Source organism: Pezoporus occidentalis, unplaced genomic scaffold (genome assembly GCF_034315485.1).
Source record: "Pezoporus occidentalis ecotype Australia unplaced genomic scaffold, CSIRO_AGI_Poc_V1 ctg63, whole genome shotgun sequence".
NCBI lineage: Eukaryota > Metazoa > Chordata > Aves > Psittaciformes > Psittacidae > Pezoporus > Pezoporus occidentalis.
The window spans coordinates 5,853,659-5,874,007 of record NW_026915977.1 but is presented as its reverse complement, the minus strand read 5'-3'; the positions used below and the strand labels follow the sequence as shown (position 1 = coordinate 5,874,007).

The 20,349-nt window shown below is 38.9% G+C and overlaps 1 protein-coding gene across 5 annotated transcripts in view; it reads right to left on the bottom strand.

The window, feature by feature from the left end:
• TMEM164 (transmembrane protein 164) overlaps window positions 1-20,349 on the bottom strand; it is a 39,681-nt gene that overhangs the window by 6,539 nt on the left and 12,793 nt on the right. For all 5 annotated transcript variants that reach the window (XM_062640198.1, XM_062640196.1, XM_062640197.1 and 2 more), the window contains 4 exons: window positions 19,197-19,246; window positions 17,465-17,531; window positions 9,597-9,675; window positions 161-261 (listed from right to left, as the gene is read on the bottom strand). In XM_062640198.1, coding sequence (XP_062496182.1) covers window positions 161-261; window positions 9,597-9,675; window positions 17,465-17,531; window positions 19,197-19,246 — 297 coding nt within the window. The remainder of the gene's footprint in view (window positions 1-160; window positions 262-9,596; window positions 9,676-17,464; window positions 17,532-19,196; window positions 19,247-20,349) is intronic.

Sequence of the window (20,349 nt, the reverse complement as noted above, 5' to 3'; positions counted from 1 at the left end):
TTTATGAAATATTGTACTGATACTTGTGATATAGGATACAAATGCTTATTAGAACATGCAATTAAACACTTGCATGCAAGCAGACTTATCCATATATAAACTAGCCATAAGCTTTGAATGTACTTGCAAACTATCCATTTATTAACCTTTATTTACTTACCAAGCCCAGAATCTGCAAGATGCTAAAATGATACACAAACATAAACCCCGTGGATAAAAGAGCCCACCAGAAATTGCAGAGTGGTTCTGGAGTGTAGATACCTTGAAAAGAAAGGAATACATTAGTGTTCAGCTGAATTGCTGTGTCCATTAAACACTCATGAATAATCCTCTCTCTTCTGCTCTGTAGACGTTAGGGCATCTGGCTATAGCTGATAACCTACTCAATCCTATCTTAGCAATAATATTTGAGAGCCTCATTTCTTACCTGGAGCATTCTCAACAGTATCTTCCCTCCCTGTGGTCCAGGAATAAAATATACAATATATTACGTCGTTCAGCTCGCCTATTTTTCACCAACACCAGTGATTTTTACCTTATGTTTCCTTCTGCCACCGAAGTACTAAATTACTTTAACGCAATGGTATACAGTGAATCTTGAAAAATCAGGCCATCCATACTTAAACACCTGTATCTCATGGGGGCTATGAGTTCGGCATACAGAACACAGCACTGTATTAGAGCACAGCCTAATTGCCATTTCCTAATTTTATGGTTGGTTGTAACAATTACTAGAAAGTAACTTGCACCAATCATGCCTAGGAACAGAAAAACTCTACAGAGTAGTCAATCCATAATGATAGACTGCACTTTTAACTGAAAACTGCTTTGGAGACATTTTATCATCAGTAGATATCACAGATGCTGTAAAATACTCTATCCCTTCAAACAAAGTAGCAGATAATCACATTATTCCTGGGTTCACCTGTCTCTCTCCTCCTGAAACTAGGTTTTGTCAACTTCCTGACAACAAGCAATGTGACGTGATGTAGAACGTACCAAGGAAATCAGACGCAATAGAAGTACCCTTAGCTACAAGACTATTTTTGGAATTAGACACTCAAACATCATAAAGTGAACACAAAACCAGTTTACAGAGCCCTCAAGACTCACACTAGTAGGCATAAAAATTTCAGAGGAAGATACAAGGAAAAAACATTATTTTCCTTACAACTTTAATAACCTAGGGATACAAAAGATGCCCAATGTCATGCTGCTCAGCTGCTGTAACAAGTTGCAGAGTTTCAGACAATTACAAAAAAACACTGGCAATTTTCATCAGTCTTTGCTCTATGATCCATTAGATACTACCAAATGGAGGAACGTGCATCCAGTACTCAAAGGACAGCTTACGGCATAGAGCGCAATATTCATATCAGCCTTTGCTAGCTGGCACATGCTGTAATTACCAGGAAGTAATTACAGACTTCAGGATATACTGTACAATGCTACTGAGAGCTGAAATAACTACACATGTGTAGATACCTATGACAGAACTCAGAGTAAAGCTGGTATGAGTATTCCTACGTATGGTATCATATGTAGATAAAGGCAGGTAAGTGCTGTTATTTGCTTTGCCACACCACCATAGAATGTTGCATCCTGTCTCAGGTTTAAAATCTCTAGAGATGCTTTTTCAATCCCTGTTGCCCTTTTACAATTCTTTTCCATCATGCCACTGCAGATTGATTTTGCAGTAGCTACCTGAAATAATTTAAATATTACTTGATTGTCTGAAAACTGTACATCTATTCATTGTCCACTCTCAGTAACACAGCTTCCCTATTGCTAGTATGGAGTTGACTGTACATTTGAATGACGACAGCACATATGCACCCCATGTATCACTCATTGACTTTAATGAGCAACAGTATTAGTGTAATTACCTAAGAAACAACTGCACACCAGGCTTTAGTAAGCCAGCTGTGATTTGGTGCAACCGTGATAAATATGAGCAGAGAAGCTACTCTGAAAACATAAGGCAGCTCATAAGATTCCTTATCCAGTGGGAAGGTGAAGGTCAGAAGTGTCTCAAGTATAAGCAAAACCCAAAGGTAAGAGAACTCTACACGACTAATTCAAAGTGGAGTGCTCTACAGCTAAAGGAAAAATTCACAACAGTGTAATTCTTCAAACACACTCAGGAGGCATGAGCTAAGCGCCAATATCCGATTTGGAGACTGTTCTTCAATAGCAATGATATTCATTAAACTCCACTGCCTGAAGACATCAGATACGTGACACCACCTTGAATATGGTTTTTCATTACAGAGAGCAAGAGAGAAGGCAACCAGCCTTAGTGTCAGAGTTCAGGCGATCACGGCTCTGTTTTTGGCTGAACCAACTTTATGTGACCTGGTCAAACTATACAGAAATGCTTTGTGCTCAGCTGTAAAGAAAACAGTTTGACTTGCAAAGCTTTTTTCTATTGTCTTTGCAGTTTTAGGTGCATGTTTAACACAGATGTAAAACAAAAGATAAAATTCAAATAAGATATCTGAAACAGCTGCCAGGAGCTGGCAGAGTAGTGCTACACCAAACCAGGTTTCACGTGAATTTGTCTGGTTACAAAGCAGGTAGCATATAAACACTAAAATAGACCAGTGAACCCAGCTATGAGACAAGACTGGAGGGACAAAGCAGTCCCTTGAAGAGTGAGGAAATTGCACGAGGTGACAAAACAGATCAGTGACATAATTTGGCTTTGAACTGAAGCTTCTCATGTCCAGCTTCAATCTCATCAGGGAATCGTACTTCAGAAGTCTCTTAGGAAAGCTGTTCAGGTTCCTGCAGCACAGAATTTCACTCTGCTACATCCTCTCTCTGTTTCAGAAGTCACAAAAATTCATTAGCAGCTCTCGCCCTCTACAGATTTTTGATTTCACTTTGTAATAGAAAAAGCCCTCCTTGCTAGATTTCACAATGAAAATAACAGCGTGCTTTTCAGCAGTATCATTATTTGGACATCAAGGGACAAAGAGGAAACAATGACCTCTACACAGAAACACTTCAGACTGCTCTGGATTTCCAAGTGTGCTTTGGGAAACTCATTTTAAATTCATACCTGGGATATTTTCTGTACATTTATCAGCAGAAAAATAATAGGTTTTATTACTTTACGGTCCTGCTATTCAGCAGATGCCTGTTTAAGAGAGCAGTGCGGTTGTACACTGTAGTGCACTGTAGCACACAGTGTGTTAACAGAAACATGCAAACAGCAAAACTGAGACCCAGCTGAGCAGTTCCTTGAATGGCCTGTGCTGGCTTTGGCAAAAGCTATTTGCTCTTTACATAGGAAACCAGTTTCCATAGGTAGAAGTGAGTTTCACTGCTCTCTTCACTAAGGATCCCATGCAATTCTTCTGTGTTAATAAGCACTCTTCAAAACCTAATCCAACTACCAGTCTGGCACTTACCTAAAAAATCCTCATGCCCCAGACAATTGAGACCATTCCCAAACCAGGGTCATCCAAGTAGGCTGTATATTTCCTCATGTTGAAATAGCATAGCAGTAGCCATTTCAATTTAAACTTCATTCTTGCAATAGCATTGATAGGAAGGATTTCATATAGTTTGAAAGGTTTGGGGTTCATCATCTGCTCCTGTAACAAGAATCTGTTGACCTTGAACGTGGCAAGTTAACTTGGAAGTGGAAGCATGGCTTTAAAATTCTCAGCATCTACAAAGAGACTCAATTTCATTTACATTGCTTCCCACAATGCCTTGTGCTAGTTCTGGTGTTCTTATGAACTATTATTTTTGTTTGAAGTTCGCAAAATACAGGCTTGTAAAAATCTGAACATACTTTAATAGAAAATAATACTGCTTTTGTATTTTTGTGAAAACATGCTGCAGGAAAAAGTTACTCCCCTGTTTGAGTTAGAGCATTAGAACCTAAATGTAGTACAATTTTTTAATTTACTAGGGTATTAGAAAAATATTTCTCCTACTTAATGCCTTGCTTTCATTCCCACTACATGTGATAGAGCTTTTCCAGTTTTCCAGCCCAACACACCCTCAAAGCAACTATCACCATTCCTTCATCTTCAAGTTTATAAAAACGTGAAGGCAAATTTATTTCCATTTTAGTTCCCTTGATCAAGGGGTTAATTTAATTCTAATAGTGAGGCCTATGGAACTAGCCGAGACAAAACTTCCTTTCCAGGGGAAAACAGGAAAAATGTACTCAAGAGGATGAGCCTGAAACCCACTGTTTCCACTACAGCTACTCTGAATCTGTGTAGATTTCAAAACACTACCTTAGGCCAGGAGATTTCCATTTCCCTCAATGCTAGCTACTCTCATCAGAATCAGCTCAGAGGTCTTACATTCCCTGCTCCTCTCAGGAACCATTCTTTATATTCCATAAGGCAGCAGCAGTTCTCCCTCTTCCTTCATATAGTGGTAATTCTTCCATATACCAGTACATACTCTTCTAAACTTCTCTATCTCTGAGAACTGACCCTGGGCCCACTCAGAGAATTCCACATTAAATTCCTTATTTAGTTTTAACAGGCCCCCACCATTTCAAAGGAAGGGTCATAAGACAGAGACATATCCCCTCTTCCTCTTCTCCAGCTCTCTTAAATCAAACAAGATTATCCTGAAATGATCAAGCTAGAAGAGAGACTGCAGCATTAGCCTGCAGTAAGAGCAACAGCACACACCTCTGGCTGCTGAACACAACAGCTTCCCTGCTGCTCAACGTGCCACAGTCCAAGCACAGCCGGGCAGTGAACCAGGCATTTACATCTAATAACATGAGATTCAGGAGGTAAAGCTGGAAATAATAACATGGAAGCTGCCAGCAAGAGAGTAGGAAAATAATACATAAGAGTTGACAGGTCTCCAGGAGTTTCAGTGAAAGAGCTTTACATTATCAAGTGTTTCACTGAGGATGGGGATAAACTAAAGTCCTAGCTATATTCAAGCACATAGTGATTTTTTTCCTGCATTACTACTAAGGTATATAATAAAGTCCACTTTATAATTCCATTTAAAAGCTAAGAAAAGATATAGCTAAATACAGTCAACTGTCAAAAAGCGAGGAAGTTGCTGAGAAAGAATACAACAGCTTGAAATATCTTTAAATGTGGTAAGCCCCCACCCCTTGCCAGCGAGTTCTGGAAGCCAATGGAAAGCACAAGTTTAGATCCCCAAATGCTTCAATTTGCACTTTCCTAGTTTACAGCCACAGGAAACATGATCCTTTAGTCTGTACTTTGTATTGTACATCTTACAACTCAGCCCAGCTTCTCAATAGGTGAGAAACACTGCAGTGCCCTTAGGAAAGCTGGAAAGCCCCTTCTGTCCATCTGCTGAAGTGTGAGAGAAGCATTCTCCATGGGAGGGGGGGGGAGAACTAATCGACTTCTATTGACTTTCTGACAGTGCCATAGAACTTCATCTCTTCTGATGCCATTTTTGAAGATACTTGGATCAAAAAAGGAAAGGGCTTTATGTCTGGAATCAGAGAGACAGTTTCTTCATTGCTTATCAAAATACAGCATCTGCCTTATAAGCTGAAAATTCCAACTGTACCCCCAGCAAACAACTCACCTACTTGACTATTCAGGGTGCACAGCTACACAACAGTCATTCAGTTTTTAAAATACATGGGGTCAGACCATAGGACTGTTCAGAATTTCCAATGCCATTGCTGTCAGTTTTGGCACCAAAAGATTTTAACCACCCACCACCTCCCCCCCCCCGAAAAAAAAATACAACCAAATCAATTTTACTCTCTCCACAGTGTGGACAACCTGCCTTTGAATTGTGACTGCTGAGAATTTGCATAGCCACCTCGACTGTGGGTGCTGGAGACTATCTCCCCCTGCAGGCTAAAGTGCAAGAGCCACACAACCACTCCGACACCAACACGAGGGCCTTTAATTAAACATACCCGATACCCTGGAGCTTCAGGTAGAGGTTCATACATCAGATTGCTCCCTGAAGCAACAAAATTCTAAAACACCTCAACACTAACATCCTTTTCTGCTTTATTAAGTTACTAATTCCATTAAATAATGCTGAGAATCAAAAAACACGAGATTCTCTCTTGATCTCGCAGTGCTTGGGAGCTGATATAAATTAACTCTTATTTCAAACTGTTGTGGCATGATATCATTTGCTTACAGCACTCAGGAAATAAAAATTCCACTTGGATCAAAATTCAATACGATTTGAAGCTCTGAAATGAGGTGCATATCTAATCCTGTCAAATCCATCTGAAAATCCGACCAAACTAGCTTAAGGACCAAGACAGTCAAGAGCAGCTAGTCTTTAAGGCTGACGCAGCGCAGGCTAGATTTTAATGATTTTTTCATTATGTTAAGAATATACAGTTAGAAAAACTAAGTTATCCTGAACACCAATGAACGTCTCTAATGCCTTGATCTTAAAAGGTCAGATTAGTGCACTGTTGCAATATTTGTGGCAGTTACAAGAGACATTACACATGCTCAGCTGTCATCTCCTTAAGCCTTTATCCCAGGACCATAAAGTATAACTATCGGAGCATACTCATATGCCTCAGAAGACCAGTTTAGCTGTAGTTGAATGTGGTTTGAGTAGTTTTTCAATGAAGAGGTGGGTTCCATGATCTAAATTTTCCCTGCTGTGGTTCCTGTCTTCTTCCTTGCACCTTGACAACTCACTCATTGCACCTCCCTCCTGCCAATCCTAGCAGTCATCTGATGCAACAGTAAACCAATCCAGAAGCAACAAAGGCATTCATACTGTTTTGACAGGGAAGCTAGGGCCTCACCTCCAAAGGACAAAAGAAAACAGAAATAGCCTATTCAGCTATTTCAGGAATGCTGTGTCCTGCCCAGGCACATACTGTAATTTTTGGTAGGGTTCACAGGTGATACAAGGCGAGATTCCTTCAGCAAAGAAGTTGCCAAATGCAGATGTAAGAACTGCCTTGAGTTATGAATCTTCTATGCTGGCCTATTATGTCTACGCTACATCTATTTTGCATAACAGCTTCACTGCAGCCAAGAAAGATCTGAGCCATAGTGCATAAGCATTTATTTGTCTAGCCTGGCATGCATATGCATTCGTACACTTGGAAAGAAAATACGTTAAAAAGGAAAATACAGGAATCTGTATTCACTCAGTACAGAGGGGAAGGTGAGGAAAGAGGAAGAGAGAAAAAGGTCTTAATCCCTAAGAGGGAATACATCCTTGAGCTTCAGTGAGTTCACTGCAACACTTCAGCCTGAGTTCTGAACATCTCTCTCATCAGTTTGATCCTGAGCATGGTAAAGCCCATGCACCTACATGGGGGGGACATGAAGATGATGCTGCCAGTGTAGCATGAGCAGTCTTCACCACTGCAATGAACAGCAGGAAGAGAAAGCAAATGAGTGATTACAGCCCTTGCTTACTCTCACCCAGTTTCCTTTCAAAAGGAACCCCCTCAACAGGTAATTGGATGTGCGTGCATGACTGGTATGATGCTTGAGTAGCATGTCAACAAACTTGGACATGCAGTTCTGTGTAGAGTAAGCCACGAACCAGCTCTGCTTCAGGTGTTCTGCTCAACCTGCCTTTGAGAAAAGTTTGAGCTTCTACTAAGGCCGTCAGTAAAATTGACAGATTCCCGATAAAACTGGTTTGGTATATACTTCCATATGCAATCCATTCATTCTAATGTTTTCAATTTTACTACCCTTCAATTACTTCTCCCAGTCATAATCCATAGACTCACTGATAGAAATTTCTATCTTAAATCCAGAAATAAAGCTGCATGCCAATCAATGTCAGTGATGAAAAAGCAATTTTCACAACATATAATTAGAATATAGGGTATGAGCTACTCGGAAAGTACTTTAAACAAAGGTGCTAGTGAAATGACAACATAGTAACAAATGTTTTTAAGCTGAGTAATTTTTTTCAAACACTAGGTCTTCCTGTTTCACTAGCCATAACTCCTACAAAAGTCCATGGGTGCTTTGCTAAGGAAGTATTACAGTCAGTCAGGTGATGAGAGCCAACTGCATAAGCAATGGAACTGTTATTAGTCACACACCTAAGACAGTCTCAACCGATGCTAAAGTTCTTCTAGAAATGTCACTGCTATCAGGTCAACATTAGATGGCAGCAAATACCTGTAAATTAATAAAGGGCAAAAAATGTAGGAAACTGAGCTAGGGGACAACTGTGCAACACAAAGCCCTCCAAATGCAGATACAGCCCTATCAGCCCCAGGAAACAGGCACCCAAGAACCCAGAGAACCTTCACCTCAAAACTAACAAACTAAACCAACTCAACAAAGGTCAGAGGAATACTTCAAGCAACATCCAAGGCCAAACCTTAAAGCAATAAAAAACCCCTCAAAACCAAACATGCCTTAAAATGATGTTACATAGGAAGTTCGAGGCCATCAAAAGAAGTGATTTAGCAACATCACGAGCGTGGTTTGCCATTACCTACAGTGTATTACATGGCTCTTTACACCTCCCACCTCTCTCTACCAAGTTTGCGCAATTTCAACAGCTATACTGCACTTCTGCGTTATTCGCCAGAATTTTAAGATCTCAAAGACACATTAAAATTAAATTTGCATGGCATATTACTCTGGTAAGAGGAAGAAGCAGAATCTTTTGAAGTATTACACTTCACGTTTTCCTTTGGATCATTTTAATTTGGTTTCCCTCAGCAGTGAAAAACAAAAAGGTTACAAACCTATAGTGCAGTAAGTACGAAGCACTGTAAGTAACTGCTGCTATAAAATACAGCAGATTCACCAGAATGGAAGAGGCTCACTCTGCTTGTCCTGAGCATTTGCTAACCTGTCTCCTATTCTTTGATGTCACAGCCTCGGGGTTTTCATTAAAGGCCACTGAACATATGGACCACAAATTACCATCTTTTATTTCCAGAACAAAACAACTTAGCTCTGCTGGAAAATGCAGCTGGAGGCATGTTAACGCTAGAGGGGGGCAGAGCATCACACCAGATCAAGGCATCCTGCATTCCCTTCTGAAGAGCCACGATTAGAAAAATCACTGGCCAGCGGAACAATTTGGGATTCCCAGACTTTGTGAACTATTATGGTATAAGTGAATGCAAGACAGTAATCTTATCAGAAGAGATAAGAAGCAAGCTAGTTCATTTCATTAATATGTGTCATTACATTTCATTAGAGCTTCAGAATGCCAAGAGTTTCTCTCACTAGCCAACTAATATTTACATTGGGATATAATAACACCTTTTTTCAGCTCATTTGAAGTTGCAGTACTTCAAGATGCATTTGAGAAGGAAAAAGTCTTAAAAATACACTCCAACAACAACTTAAGAATGTTGCAAGACAGCAGAGATGCTACTCAGGAAGAGAGTGCATGTTATGCCAACACATTCTTAATATCCCTTTGGGCAAAAGACCTTTTTTAATTCTCCTTTCACAGCCTGACAAAAAATTCTTTGCTACCTCAGTTGCAACTCCAGATTAAAATGGGAAACTATTACTTAACAACACAGAGAAAACTGGTAAAATATGAGTAAGAGTAAAGCCTGTGGTAACCATTCAGCACAGCTTTTTCACTGTACTGGACCAATTCAATATGTATAGAGTAAATTGCCAACCTACCTCCTTTCCGCAGCAGATAGATGGGCACAACATAAAGCATCACATGCTGGATGTAATAAATTTCCATTTCAAATGGAAGCTGTGGAATAAGGAAAATATTTGTAAATGTTTTTCATCACTGACACCTGAGTTTCAAGGAACCATTCTCCTCATGACCCATCAAAAACCCTTCAGTTATTTCATCACCTATGCATATTAACAAAGAGATGACATTCATCGCCAGTGCTTGAAAGTGAAGGTAAGTGTACCCATTCCATTCCCCTTGCCACAAATGCAGCACTTCAAGCAGACAATTCTCAAAATTAGCTAAAAGCACAGCAAAAAAGGAATAAAATAAAATTGCTCTTTTCCCTTTCTTAACTATAAATTACCATTAACAATGCAAAACCCTCAATAATCAAACCAGGAACTGTATACACTCCATATGGTAGTAGTCTATTTAGAAAGAAAAGATAATTGCTGCCTTCTGAGTGGTAAAATTCTATTTATAGCATTCTATAAATGAGTTCTTTTATATATAAAAGTATATAAATCAATACAATACATATGTAAATAATTGCTGAGGAGACCTGTGCAAAAATCAAAAGACCTGATTTATAGCAATCTGCATGTATGTGTGAAACTTTTAAGCTCCACAAAATATAAAATAATCAGTACTTCACTGGTTTTAAAGAGAAGCTGCAGAAAGATACATATAAACAAGTTACCAGTTCGTATTAAATCGGGTATTTCTCACATGCTGACAACTTTTGGGAAGTCACAATTAGTGACCATGTGCTTAGCTGAATTCATGTTATCTCTCAGAGAAGCCAGATAGACTGTGCTAAAAATAACCTGACCCACAACTCCGCGTTCAATTTGAACCCTTTAATCCAGACCCAACTAATTCTAGCTTTTTATCAGTTAGAAAAGGTGATGTGCCATATTTGAAAGTTATTCCCGTCTGTAAGTGCCTTTGCCTGTATCTAGTTGTTAAACTAAAGCAACACATTTGAAATTGAAGAGTAGTAGAAAAGATTCCAACTCAAAATCCAGAATTCAGCTTCTCGCTGCAGCTCACTTACAGATCTGAAAAGACTTTGCAATTATTTTTCAGAAGTGAAAACTGGACAATACCACAACACACGTATGGAATCTCGCAGGAATAACACAAAGCCCTGAGTTTTGGTTCAAACACAGCCTTATTCTATCATTCCACAGAGATTCCAGACACAAATCCTACCAATAACAGTAGTTAATAAACTGCTGGTAATTAATACAGTGATCTTTGAAATGCAACAATAATTCTTATATCTTATTTTGAATGCCAAGGATGCTAAACCCAACAGCTGGATTCTGCTAGTCCTGGCGTCCCCAGCTGCACAGTATCGGTGTCCTGATTACAGCCTCCAAGATGTTCAGCCAGCTCTTGGGAGACTAAGCAAAAAAAAAAAAAAAAAGAAAAATACCAACACAAAAGCCCTCACAACTTTCATACAAACTGTTGGGTTACTTTATTCCAAGAACTCTGTATCAAAACATAAAACCAAGCAAGATAATAGCATGCAAAAGCAAGAACTCAACAGAAGCTGTGAGGTTTCCTGAATATGAATCTTTTCTTCTGTCCCTTGTTGAAAGACACAGAGAGCAAAGTGAGGGAATCCAAATTATCTGGGAAGAGGCTAAAGCAGGCAGTTTTCCTAACTGGAGAAAGAGCTGTACTTCTTCCACTTGGAAGTGACACACTTCAGAAACAATAGCTCCCGATATAAACAGCACAACGTGAGGCACCCACTCCTGCCAAGGAGCATTCTCTATTTATCTGTGGTTTCATAAGGGCTTCTACACTTGCTGAGTTGTGAGCATCAGTTACACAAATACTATGCTCAGGACACTTCTGAGAACAGAGTAGCAGTTGTTTTGCTGCAGTAGTGTTGACAATATTTTTTTTTTCCTATAAAACAAAACATCTTTTTTCACTATAAAAGATTGCTTGTTCTGAAGCCTGACCAACCAGCAAGTTCATCTGCTGGTATAGAGCTACAAAGGCAGAATTTCTGTACAACCAAGCATCTAAGTTGTACAGCCAGGCTACAACAAACACAAAAAGAACAAACACAAAAGATGAACTATAAAGTTGTCCTGTGCAACCGACTCACTCCGCTCTAAAGGTCTTAGCTATAAATTGTTTTAGCAATAAGGGACTTACAGATAGCAGATATGCAAAGAGAAACTGCAAATAGTGACAAGGTAGAAGGGCTCATCCACAGCAGTCTAGGATTTAACGAACCTCTTTGTGAAAACAAGCACTTCAGCAAGTGGTGAAGTCTGAGAAATTAAAAACTCAAAGCAACACTTACAGAACAAGTCAGTCCCTCTACCAATATTGACCATAGGCACCCATGAAGGCCACATGTATTTAAATCCAGACTCCAACAATCTCCAACATAGACCCTCTTCACAGGCCCCAAGAGGCTCAGGTGCCCCTGTAGAAACCCAGCAGCCTCTCCAAAGAGCAGTATCCCCCTTGTAACCAACCGGTGATGTTTGTGATTCAGCTCTTCAACCTGACCCAGAGAGCTTCAGAATGACTAAATATCTGTTAGCAAGACTTGTAATCTAAACTGTCTATTGAGCATATTAAAGGCCCCAGGATTCCAACCCAAATCATTACAAGTTTCAAGAGTTTTTCTTCTTTATGTGCTAGTTTTGGCTGGGATAGGGTTAAATTCCTTCACAGTAGCTGGTACGGGGCAATGGTTTGGATTTGTGCTGAAAATAGTGCTGATAACACAGGATGTTTCAGTTACTGCTGAGCAGCACTTACACACAGTCAAGGCCTTTTCTGCTCCTTACCCCAGCAAGGAGGTTGAGGTTGCACAAGGAGACGGGAAGGGATAGAGCCAGAACAGCTAGCCCCAGCTCACCCAAGGGATATTCCAGTGGCATCATTCTCAGCACATAAAGCTGGGGGAAGAAGAAGAGGGGTATGTTCAGAGTGATGGCAGTTGTCTTCCCAAGTCACCATTAGGTGTGATGGAGCCCTGTTTCTTGGGGATGGGAAGCAGTGAATTAATCCCTTGTTTTTACTGTGCCTGTGAATGCACAGCTTTTGCTTTACCTATTAAACTGTCTTTATCTTATCAGCCCATGAGTTTTGTCACGTTTACCCTTCCACTTCTCTCCCTCACCCCACTGTGAGAAGCGAGCAGCTGTGTGATGCTGAGCTGCAGCTGGGGTTAAACCAGGACATGAGGCCTGTCGCTACAGAGGATGATGCTCACTGAGAAAAATCAGGAAAAGGCTTTGTTCAGTGCACTCTCCACTAAATGCATTTGTTCTGACTTTTATCAGTGTTCTGAGTGTTTGACTAGCACTATATTTGATGTTTATTGTCTCATAAAATACTGTCTCCTAGTCACTCAGTTTTGTTATGCAAACTAGCTTACATTAATGACACAATGGACACAATCAAGCATTTGTAAGGTCAAGTCCAAAAGAGGTAGATAATAACAATTTCTGAAATAGTATTTTCCCAGTTCCTCTAGAGACAATATTAGGACTACTTATGACCACCAGCAGAAAGTAGATTTACAGTTATCAAATATAAGTGTGAGTCTAGTCTCCACTTCCACACCCATACCATTTTAATGCACATAGCACAGATACTGCCTAAAGCTGCAGAAACCCTCCCTGACTTGAGCACCTACCAGCAACCAAAGCCCAATCTCTCAACATCTGCCAATGTGCAACTGTTTGTTATTTCCTTGTACCAGTTAGATGAAATCAGTATTGATGTCACATACTGTGCTACCACAACCTATTCCATGTTGCTGTGTAGGCACAAGCATTTCAGGCAACCTATTCAGTACAGTGAATTACTTATACCTTAACTACCTATCTTAACAGGCAACAGCAATACAGTAGGCAATGATCACGAGCACTACACAGAGTGCACTGGAAGTACTGCTCAGAGTATGATTTGTTCCTAAACCAGATTTAGAATGCATACCTCTCAAGCCAAATAGTTCTAATAATAGAATATAGCAGCTTCTGGAAACATTAAAACTGCACCATTGAAGCTGTGTGAGCAAAGCCCAACACCTCTGGGACATGCCCTGTTTTTTTACTTCATCTATATCAACATTTTCAGGGCATCACCTTGCAAAAAAACTCCTGCTTTTAAACCAGCGGAAAGAGTTCCCCTTAAAATTTAACACAGTATGGAAGTTAACAAAACCAATTATTCTCCAACATTTGGAGTCTCTGGCAGTTAAATAAATTTATTTGCATAGCAAATTTATCGGGACCTATACCATATTCTACATAATATAAATACAGAGTAGAAAGAGATCTTTCCACCCCTGTATATCCTCTTACACCTTTCTTGGCTCCCACTTGGGAACCTAGCAATCCAGTTCCCTTAACATCACCTTCTCTATTTACTTAAGGGTCATAAAAGATTATTTGATTTTCCATGTGAACTGCTAGTGCTGACAAGAATGATTTACATCACGAGAAAGGAATGAAATTGTGAGTGAAAATTAAAATACCCTTTTTTTTTGCTGAAAGACAAACACCACCTAAGAAACAAACTGTTTTTTCTTTACCCAGTGACTATTCTGATGTACAAAGTTTAACATCATCGGCACATGGTAAGTAATGCAGCAAATAACTGGAATATTTACTTGCCAATTAAACACAAGTGGGTGCGTCTGTTGCTCAAGGCTGTGAATTGCTGGTACTTCAGCATCATGCCAAAGCAGCAAAATACTTCCTTGGAAAGAAGAGGGTAGACTGACCTCATCTTTCAGGCTACATTTTTCTTTGAATACTATCCCATGTGCCCATTACAGCCCAACAAGGTTTTTAAGGATGATAGCATCACTGAAAGGTTAAAACAACAGAAGGCAGAAACTTTCTGCTGTAGTCTCAATGAATATCTCAACTCTCCACTGGCAACTGACTAATATTTAGGAATAGTTTTGAAACGACTCAGGTTCTAAAAAATTTCAACAGATACAAGAAAATGAAGAGTTATGCTATCAGCTACCAGAAATTTCTTTTTCAGGATAATCTAACATTGAATTATATATATAAAGTAATACTTACAATGCATTAAGTAAAGTGATTGGTAGCAAAAATACATGACCCTAACAGACTGTGCCACAAGATGTTGTAAGAGGTGTTCTGGAAATTACTCTGACTAGTTTAACACTTAGAACTAAGATCCTGACAGCCACTAGTTCCTTAACAAACACCCATTTGCTGGTGAATTAATGATTATTTTTCATTCTGTATCTTCTGTCTCTTGTCCCTTCCAGACTATTGATATGCATAAATAAAACAGCACATTTCCTTGTGCATCTCACTGCTTTCACCTCCATCATGGCACACAGTTTGCTAGCTAGCATGTAAATGCTACTGCTGAACTTGTCAAATTAGCAGGCTTCTCCAAAGAGAAACTGCAGCTCAACAGTGCTCACCTGCTGCCTGTGAGATAACTCAGGCAATCCACATGGAAGACAGCTTTAGGAGAAGGTCAGATGAAGACAATGAAAACTATCACCACCAAGACATCAAATAACTTCTAAAGATAAAATACATTGTACACTATGGAAGATAACAGTGAGGCATTTTGGTGCTTATGCAATGTATCCATTTGAGGCAACAGTCTCCTGCTTTCCAGTTCCCACTGACCTTGTGACTCTCTCTGCCCCCAGACAACATATCACTCCTCACTTACTTAATAGTTTAGGTGCCTGATTCTTCATGCTTTTTGTGCCATACACTATATATTACACCAATTTGCAGACATTACTAAGTAGACAAAATTTTTATATAAAACATGTACACACTAAAATATATAACTTAAAACTGGATTTAAAACTTTGAGACAACAGTTCTTGAGAGAATCAGGACTTGGATACTACAAACCAAAGCAGACAGCACGGACAAAATTACTGCTTTTTTGGACTTCCTGCTAAGCCTTAAGAAACATTCACTGCTTTCAGGACCATGTCAGTGTGAAAAAAACTACAGTAACAGTTGCAGAGCAGAATGTGTGTCTACCAATAGAGAATCTGGGTCAAAGCAGCAATGCTATAAAACATCACCCACATTATCTTGTGCCAGGAGAAACACTGAAAAGAGAACAGCCTAGAAAGCATCTGTCAGGCCAAAAATATCCTAAGTTGTATTTATTCAAAAAATATTTGCTCTTGGACATTATCCTTTGGCTCCTCTAAACCTAATTAAGGAGAAATTTATAAGTAGCCTCGTTTTTTCCTGTTTAATTACCACTGCCCTAATACAAATGAGATACATAACAATGGCAGAGCAAATACAGGCTAATGATTTATTAAATATTTCAACATCTTACCCTGAAAAGGTTACCCAGAAAAATCACTGTTATGCTAAATTCAGATTTACTTAAAAACTAGAAAGTTTGAAATACAAAAGTAATCCTTATCAGAAAAGGACCCACTTGCTTTATTCATCTGATGCCACTTCAGCAGTATCAAGTTTTATTAAAATATAATTGCAAACTGCACATAAGATGTTATAGAATTGAAAAATACATACAGTTACCAAACTATGAAGGACAACGTCAATCTTGAATGAACTCTAGGGTTATTATACAACTAAATCCACTGAAATCTGAAAATAATGATCCATCCTCCTATGCAGCGTGTGTCATGCTTTATGGAAGATTATTTGTCACATGTAAAAGCCTCCAGACATATTATCCTCTCTCTAGCAACTGAACTGTGTCTCAGTGCAAAATTTCATAGTCTTAAAAAAGGGAAGAAAAAAAAAAAAACCTACCTAAAAGGCAACAATAGAACCATCAGGTTTCCGGTCTCCTTAGCTACCGGTGTGAGCAATGAACACAGTGCATCATCTATGAAGTTCACCACAGATGCAGATTTTACACTTAATCTTATTAGGGCAGTCAAGATTTGCAAGCAGCCACTAACGAGATTTGTAATGGAGTCTAAAGTCCGCACCAATTTTGTTCATAATATCATTAATCCATATGCTATATGGATATAGATATGAGTACTTTATCCAGACACCATACAAACATAAGCAGATAAATAGAAGTGAAATCTATATTAAAACAGGCATTTAAATAACTACAACAGATTCTTGCAAATAAGTAAATTGACACAAAAATGAACAGCACGTAGGCATATAATCATATATACATACACACAGCTCTAATATATACCTGTAACAGCTGTTAAAGACAGTCCTTAGAAATATTTCATATGGCTCAGACTAAGGATAACTTTTCTGACATTAACTCTCAGTATAGTAAGAATCTTTCTAGAGACACCAACAGGTTGAGTTTTTGTCCAAGAGGTGGGAGTTTTATGGCAGATTTGAAAGCTTGCACGGGAAAAAAACCTGCTGGGCCTAATCTTGGGGGAGCTGGGTGACAGCCACCAACAATATTCGACATTTTCCATGCCTGAGGAATCTTACATTTACATATAGTCTGAAAAGCCTGAAACTGAATTTTGACCACAGGCTACAACGCTAACCAACGAAGGCGTCTTTCAAAGCCATGACGTTTTCCCTCCATTTAAAGGCTAGGATGGAATTGATCCTTAGAATACAGCAGTGTTACCTTTCCACATTGATTTATCAACATGAAAAAGTCCAAGATACTGGCTTTTGATATTGGATCAAATCCAAGATACTGGATCAGTATCTGTCTCCAATGTAGTGACCTGTACCAGGAATCTACAGCCTGGTAACATGAATTTTAAAAGAGCAAATAAAACATAGGCCTAACTGTCCAAAGAAAATATTTTAGGAATAAATATTAAATAAATAAATAAATAAATAAATAAGGAGGAGGAGAAGTACAGCAGACTCACCAGGCGTGTATTAACAACTGGAAACAGCAATGCCAAGAGGGCCCCATTCAGCATATGCATCTGCAACCTTAGAAGAGAGATGTAGTGTTATTCTCACAGACAGAAACACGTCTTCACATATTTTATGTAGTGTCTCTTTAATAAAAGGTAGCAAGAGATTTAAGAAAACTCATAAAAAAAACTTTTTGCTTGAATTTGAATTAAGGCACTATGAAATACAACAACCAGGACAAAAACCTCTCTTCAAATATACAAATAACTTCCTGAAGTAGGACTGCTTTCTGAAATGAGCTTTGGATCCCTAGAAAGCCTGGACTGCTCATTTGTGTTAATCCTGTTCATGATGGAAGCTGCTAAATAGTTGGAATTTTGCTGTTCATTTGTCTTTCAGAGCTTAAGATAGCATGTTTGATAAAGGTTTTTACTCCTGTCTAACTCTTTAAATGTTCAGCTTCAAAGTAAGCTTGAATTCTTCAGGAATTTGGGAAAAGTCCCTTAGATAAAAGAAGAATTGTATTTGTCAAAACTTAACAGCAAGTTCTAAGCAAAGAATAAGGCAGGAAAGTAGTATTATAATACTGTATTTTGTATAGCTTCCAGCCACCTCCTTCTGAACCATGGTTGCATCACAAGAACACAAAAACAATGTCAGTTCTAGTTCAATCTACTTTACATAAGACACAAAGTAAAGAATAAACTGTTTACAACCACTGCCTGTCATAAACTCTTAGGAATTTAAAAGTAACTTGAGGGGGGGAAAAGGCATTACAATTTCAAAATAGTTTTTCCAAATCTAATTTACATGCTGTCAGGGTGTTAGAAAACAGAACAGCTCATTCTGAAAAATAACAAATATTTAGGCCTCTGCTCTGCAACCGGTCTTTTGCAAACGCACATAGTAAATCCAGGATTCCCTGGATACCAGATGTACTTTTCACCCTCTCCAAGATGGAGACACTAACACAGGATCTCTGGATTCAGCCTACTCCGTGCCCAAATGGGGAACAGCAGGACAAAGTTGCAGAGAGATAGCAGCAGTTCCAAAATAATTCATGAGGCATAACCCCATCATCATTTTTCCAGTCACTGCCTAGACTAACACAAGAAAGAGCTGTCACGGTGGCAACTACAGCCATTCCTGTGTGTCTCCCCACAATATGACCAGTTATACTTCTCAGCTGCTTACTGAACTCTACTGTGGCAGCCCATTAGAGCTTCCTGCACATTAGGAATTCTTGTGGTTCCTGAAGTTAGTAACAATATGCAATATTTTAGGAAAGATTGCATAGATTTTGGAAACAGACAAGTCAGCAGGAATCTGCTTCCACTATTTAACTTAAATCCACAGCGTTAAAACTAGATCCTTCCTGTATGCATGGCCCTGTCCAGTTATTAATTTTTAGTGAGGAAAATAAAGAGGTACAAGGCCCATGACATAAATTACGCAAACCCATAGGTTAATCTGTAGAAGACTCCTGCATTCTTATCTGTCACTGAGATAATCCAAGTGGCTAAGCAAGGCCAAAACCATGGTACAAAAGAACCCAGGGTATGTGGCTCAACACCCATGATTTAAGCCCTGACGATTTTCAAGGTGTCATTTTTCATTCCAACCAATATGCCTTTCCAACCAGATATATATCTAAATATTTTATGACTTAAGCTAAGTCATAAGTAGATAGAAAGTCATAAGTCATAAGTAGATAGAAATTTAGTAAGGAAGAGGCATTACCTGAAGAGAATCATTGCAACCCGGCATGGGGGACAGGCAAGAAGAAAAATCTGAAATGGTAGAAACAAATTTAAATTAATGATATAGACTCAATTTTTTATATCTTTCCTTCCTAGTTCTGTAGGTCACAAATCATTTCTAAGCAGAACTATGTAAAAGAAGAGCTAGAAGAGACTAAAACTCTTCAACAAATCAAAAGGTCTCACATTATCTACATATAAAAGGATTCAAGCAGTATGAGTAGCATCTAGTCGGTGCCTAAGAAACAAGTGAAATTCTAGCCTGTTTGATGTTGTCATTACAAAAGGTCTCCTACAAAGCAGTTTACTGTATTACCAATCATCTTACTACAGCAGCTCCCTTAGCCCTGTATCATGATAATGCCCTTGCTGTGCTGAAGACCAATCATTTACAATGACAGTACTTCCCCCTCAGCAGTGTAGGACCCAGCTCTTGAAGACTTCATGCTAGATGGCTGCGTATAGAAGCCTTTTCATGCTTCCTGAAATAAGGCTACCTCATTATCTGCTCTATAAGCTTAGCAGTCATCTTTAAATATGTTCACTTCCATACTCAATACAGTATGTTAAAGTACCATAACATTTTCACCAGTTATTAGCTGTTTCACAAGACCAAAAATAATAAGTACAACTGGATCAGCGCGTTTATATTACAAGCCATACTACTACCACAAATAGGACTTGATTTCAATTTTCATGTGATAAAGTATGGTTGATCTGCAAAAATGCCCCACCTAAATTTAGATATCCGTACTCTTCTGATGCTGCTGTACAAAACCTCTCACAGCAACTTGAAATACTTCCTATCAGCAAGCTTTACTCTAGATATGAAGAGATTACTACCTAAGTGCTCAGTGATAAAACTCATACCTTTTATACTACCCACTACTGCAAAGAAGAAACTTTGGCCTACTGTCTGATAAGCATTTATTTTATAAGAAATAAATGAATCACACTTTTTACTGCTGTTGCTAAAACAAATTCACAATACATTTCACTGCCAACCTACAAAACAGATTTGTAGTGATCTTTAAATCAGTTCAAGTGAGAGCATTTGGAGAATGTCTGCTTTACGGACAAGCCAGATTAAACAATTCACCCAACATGTTTGTTTGAAGCGCTGCAAGGCTGGG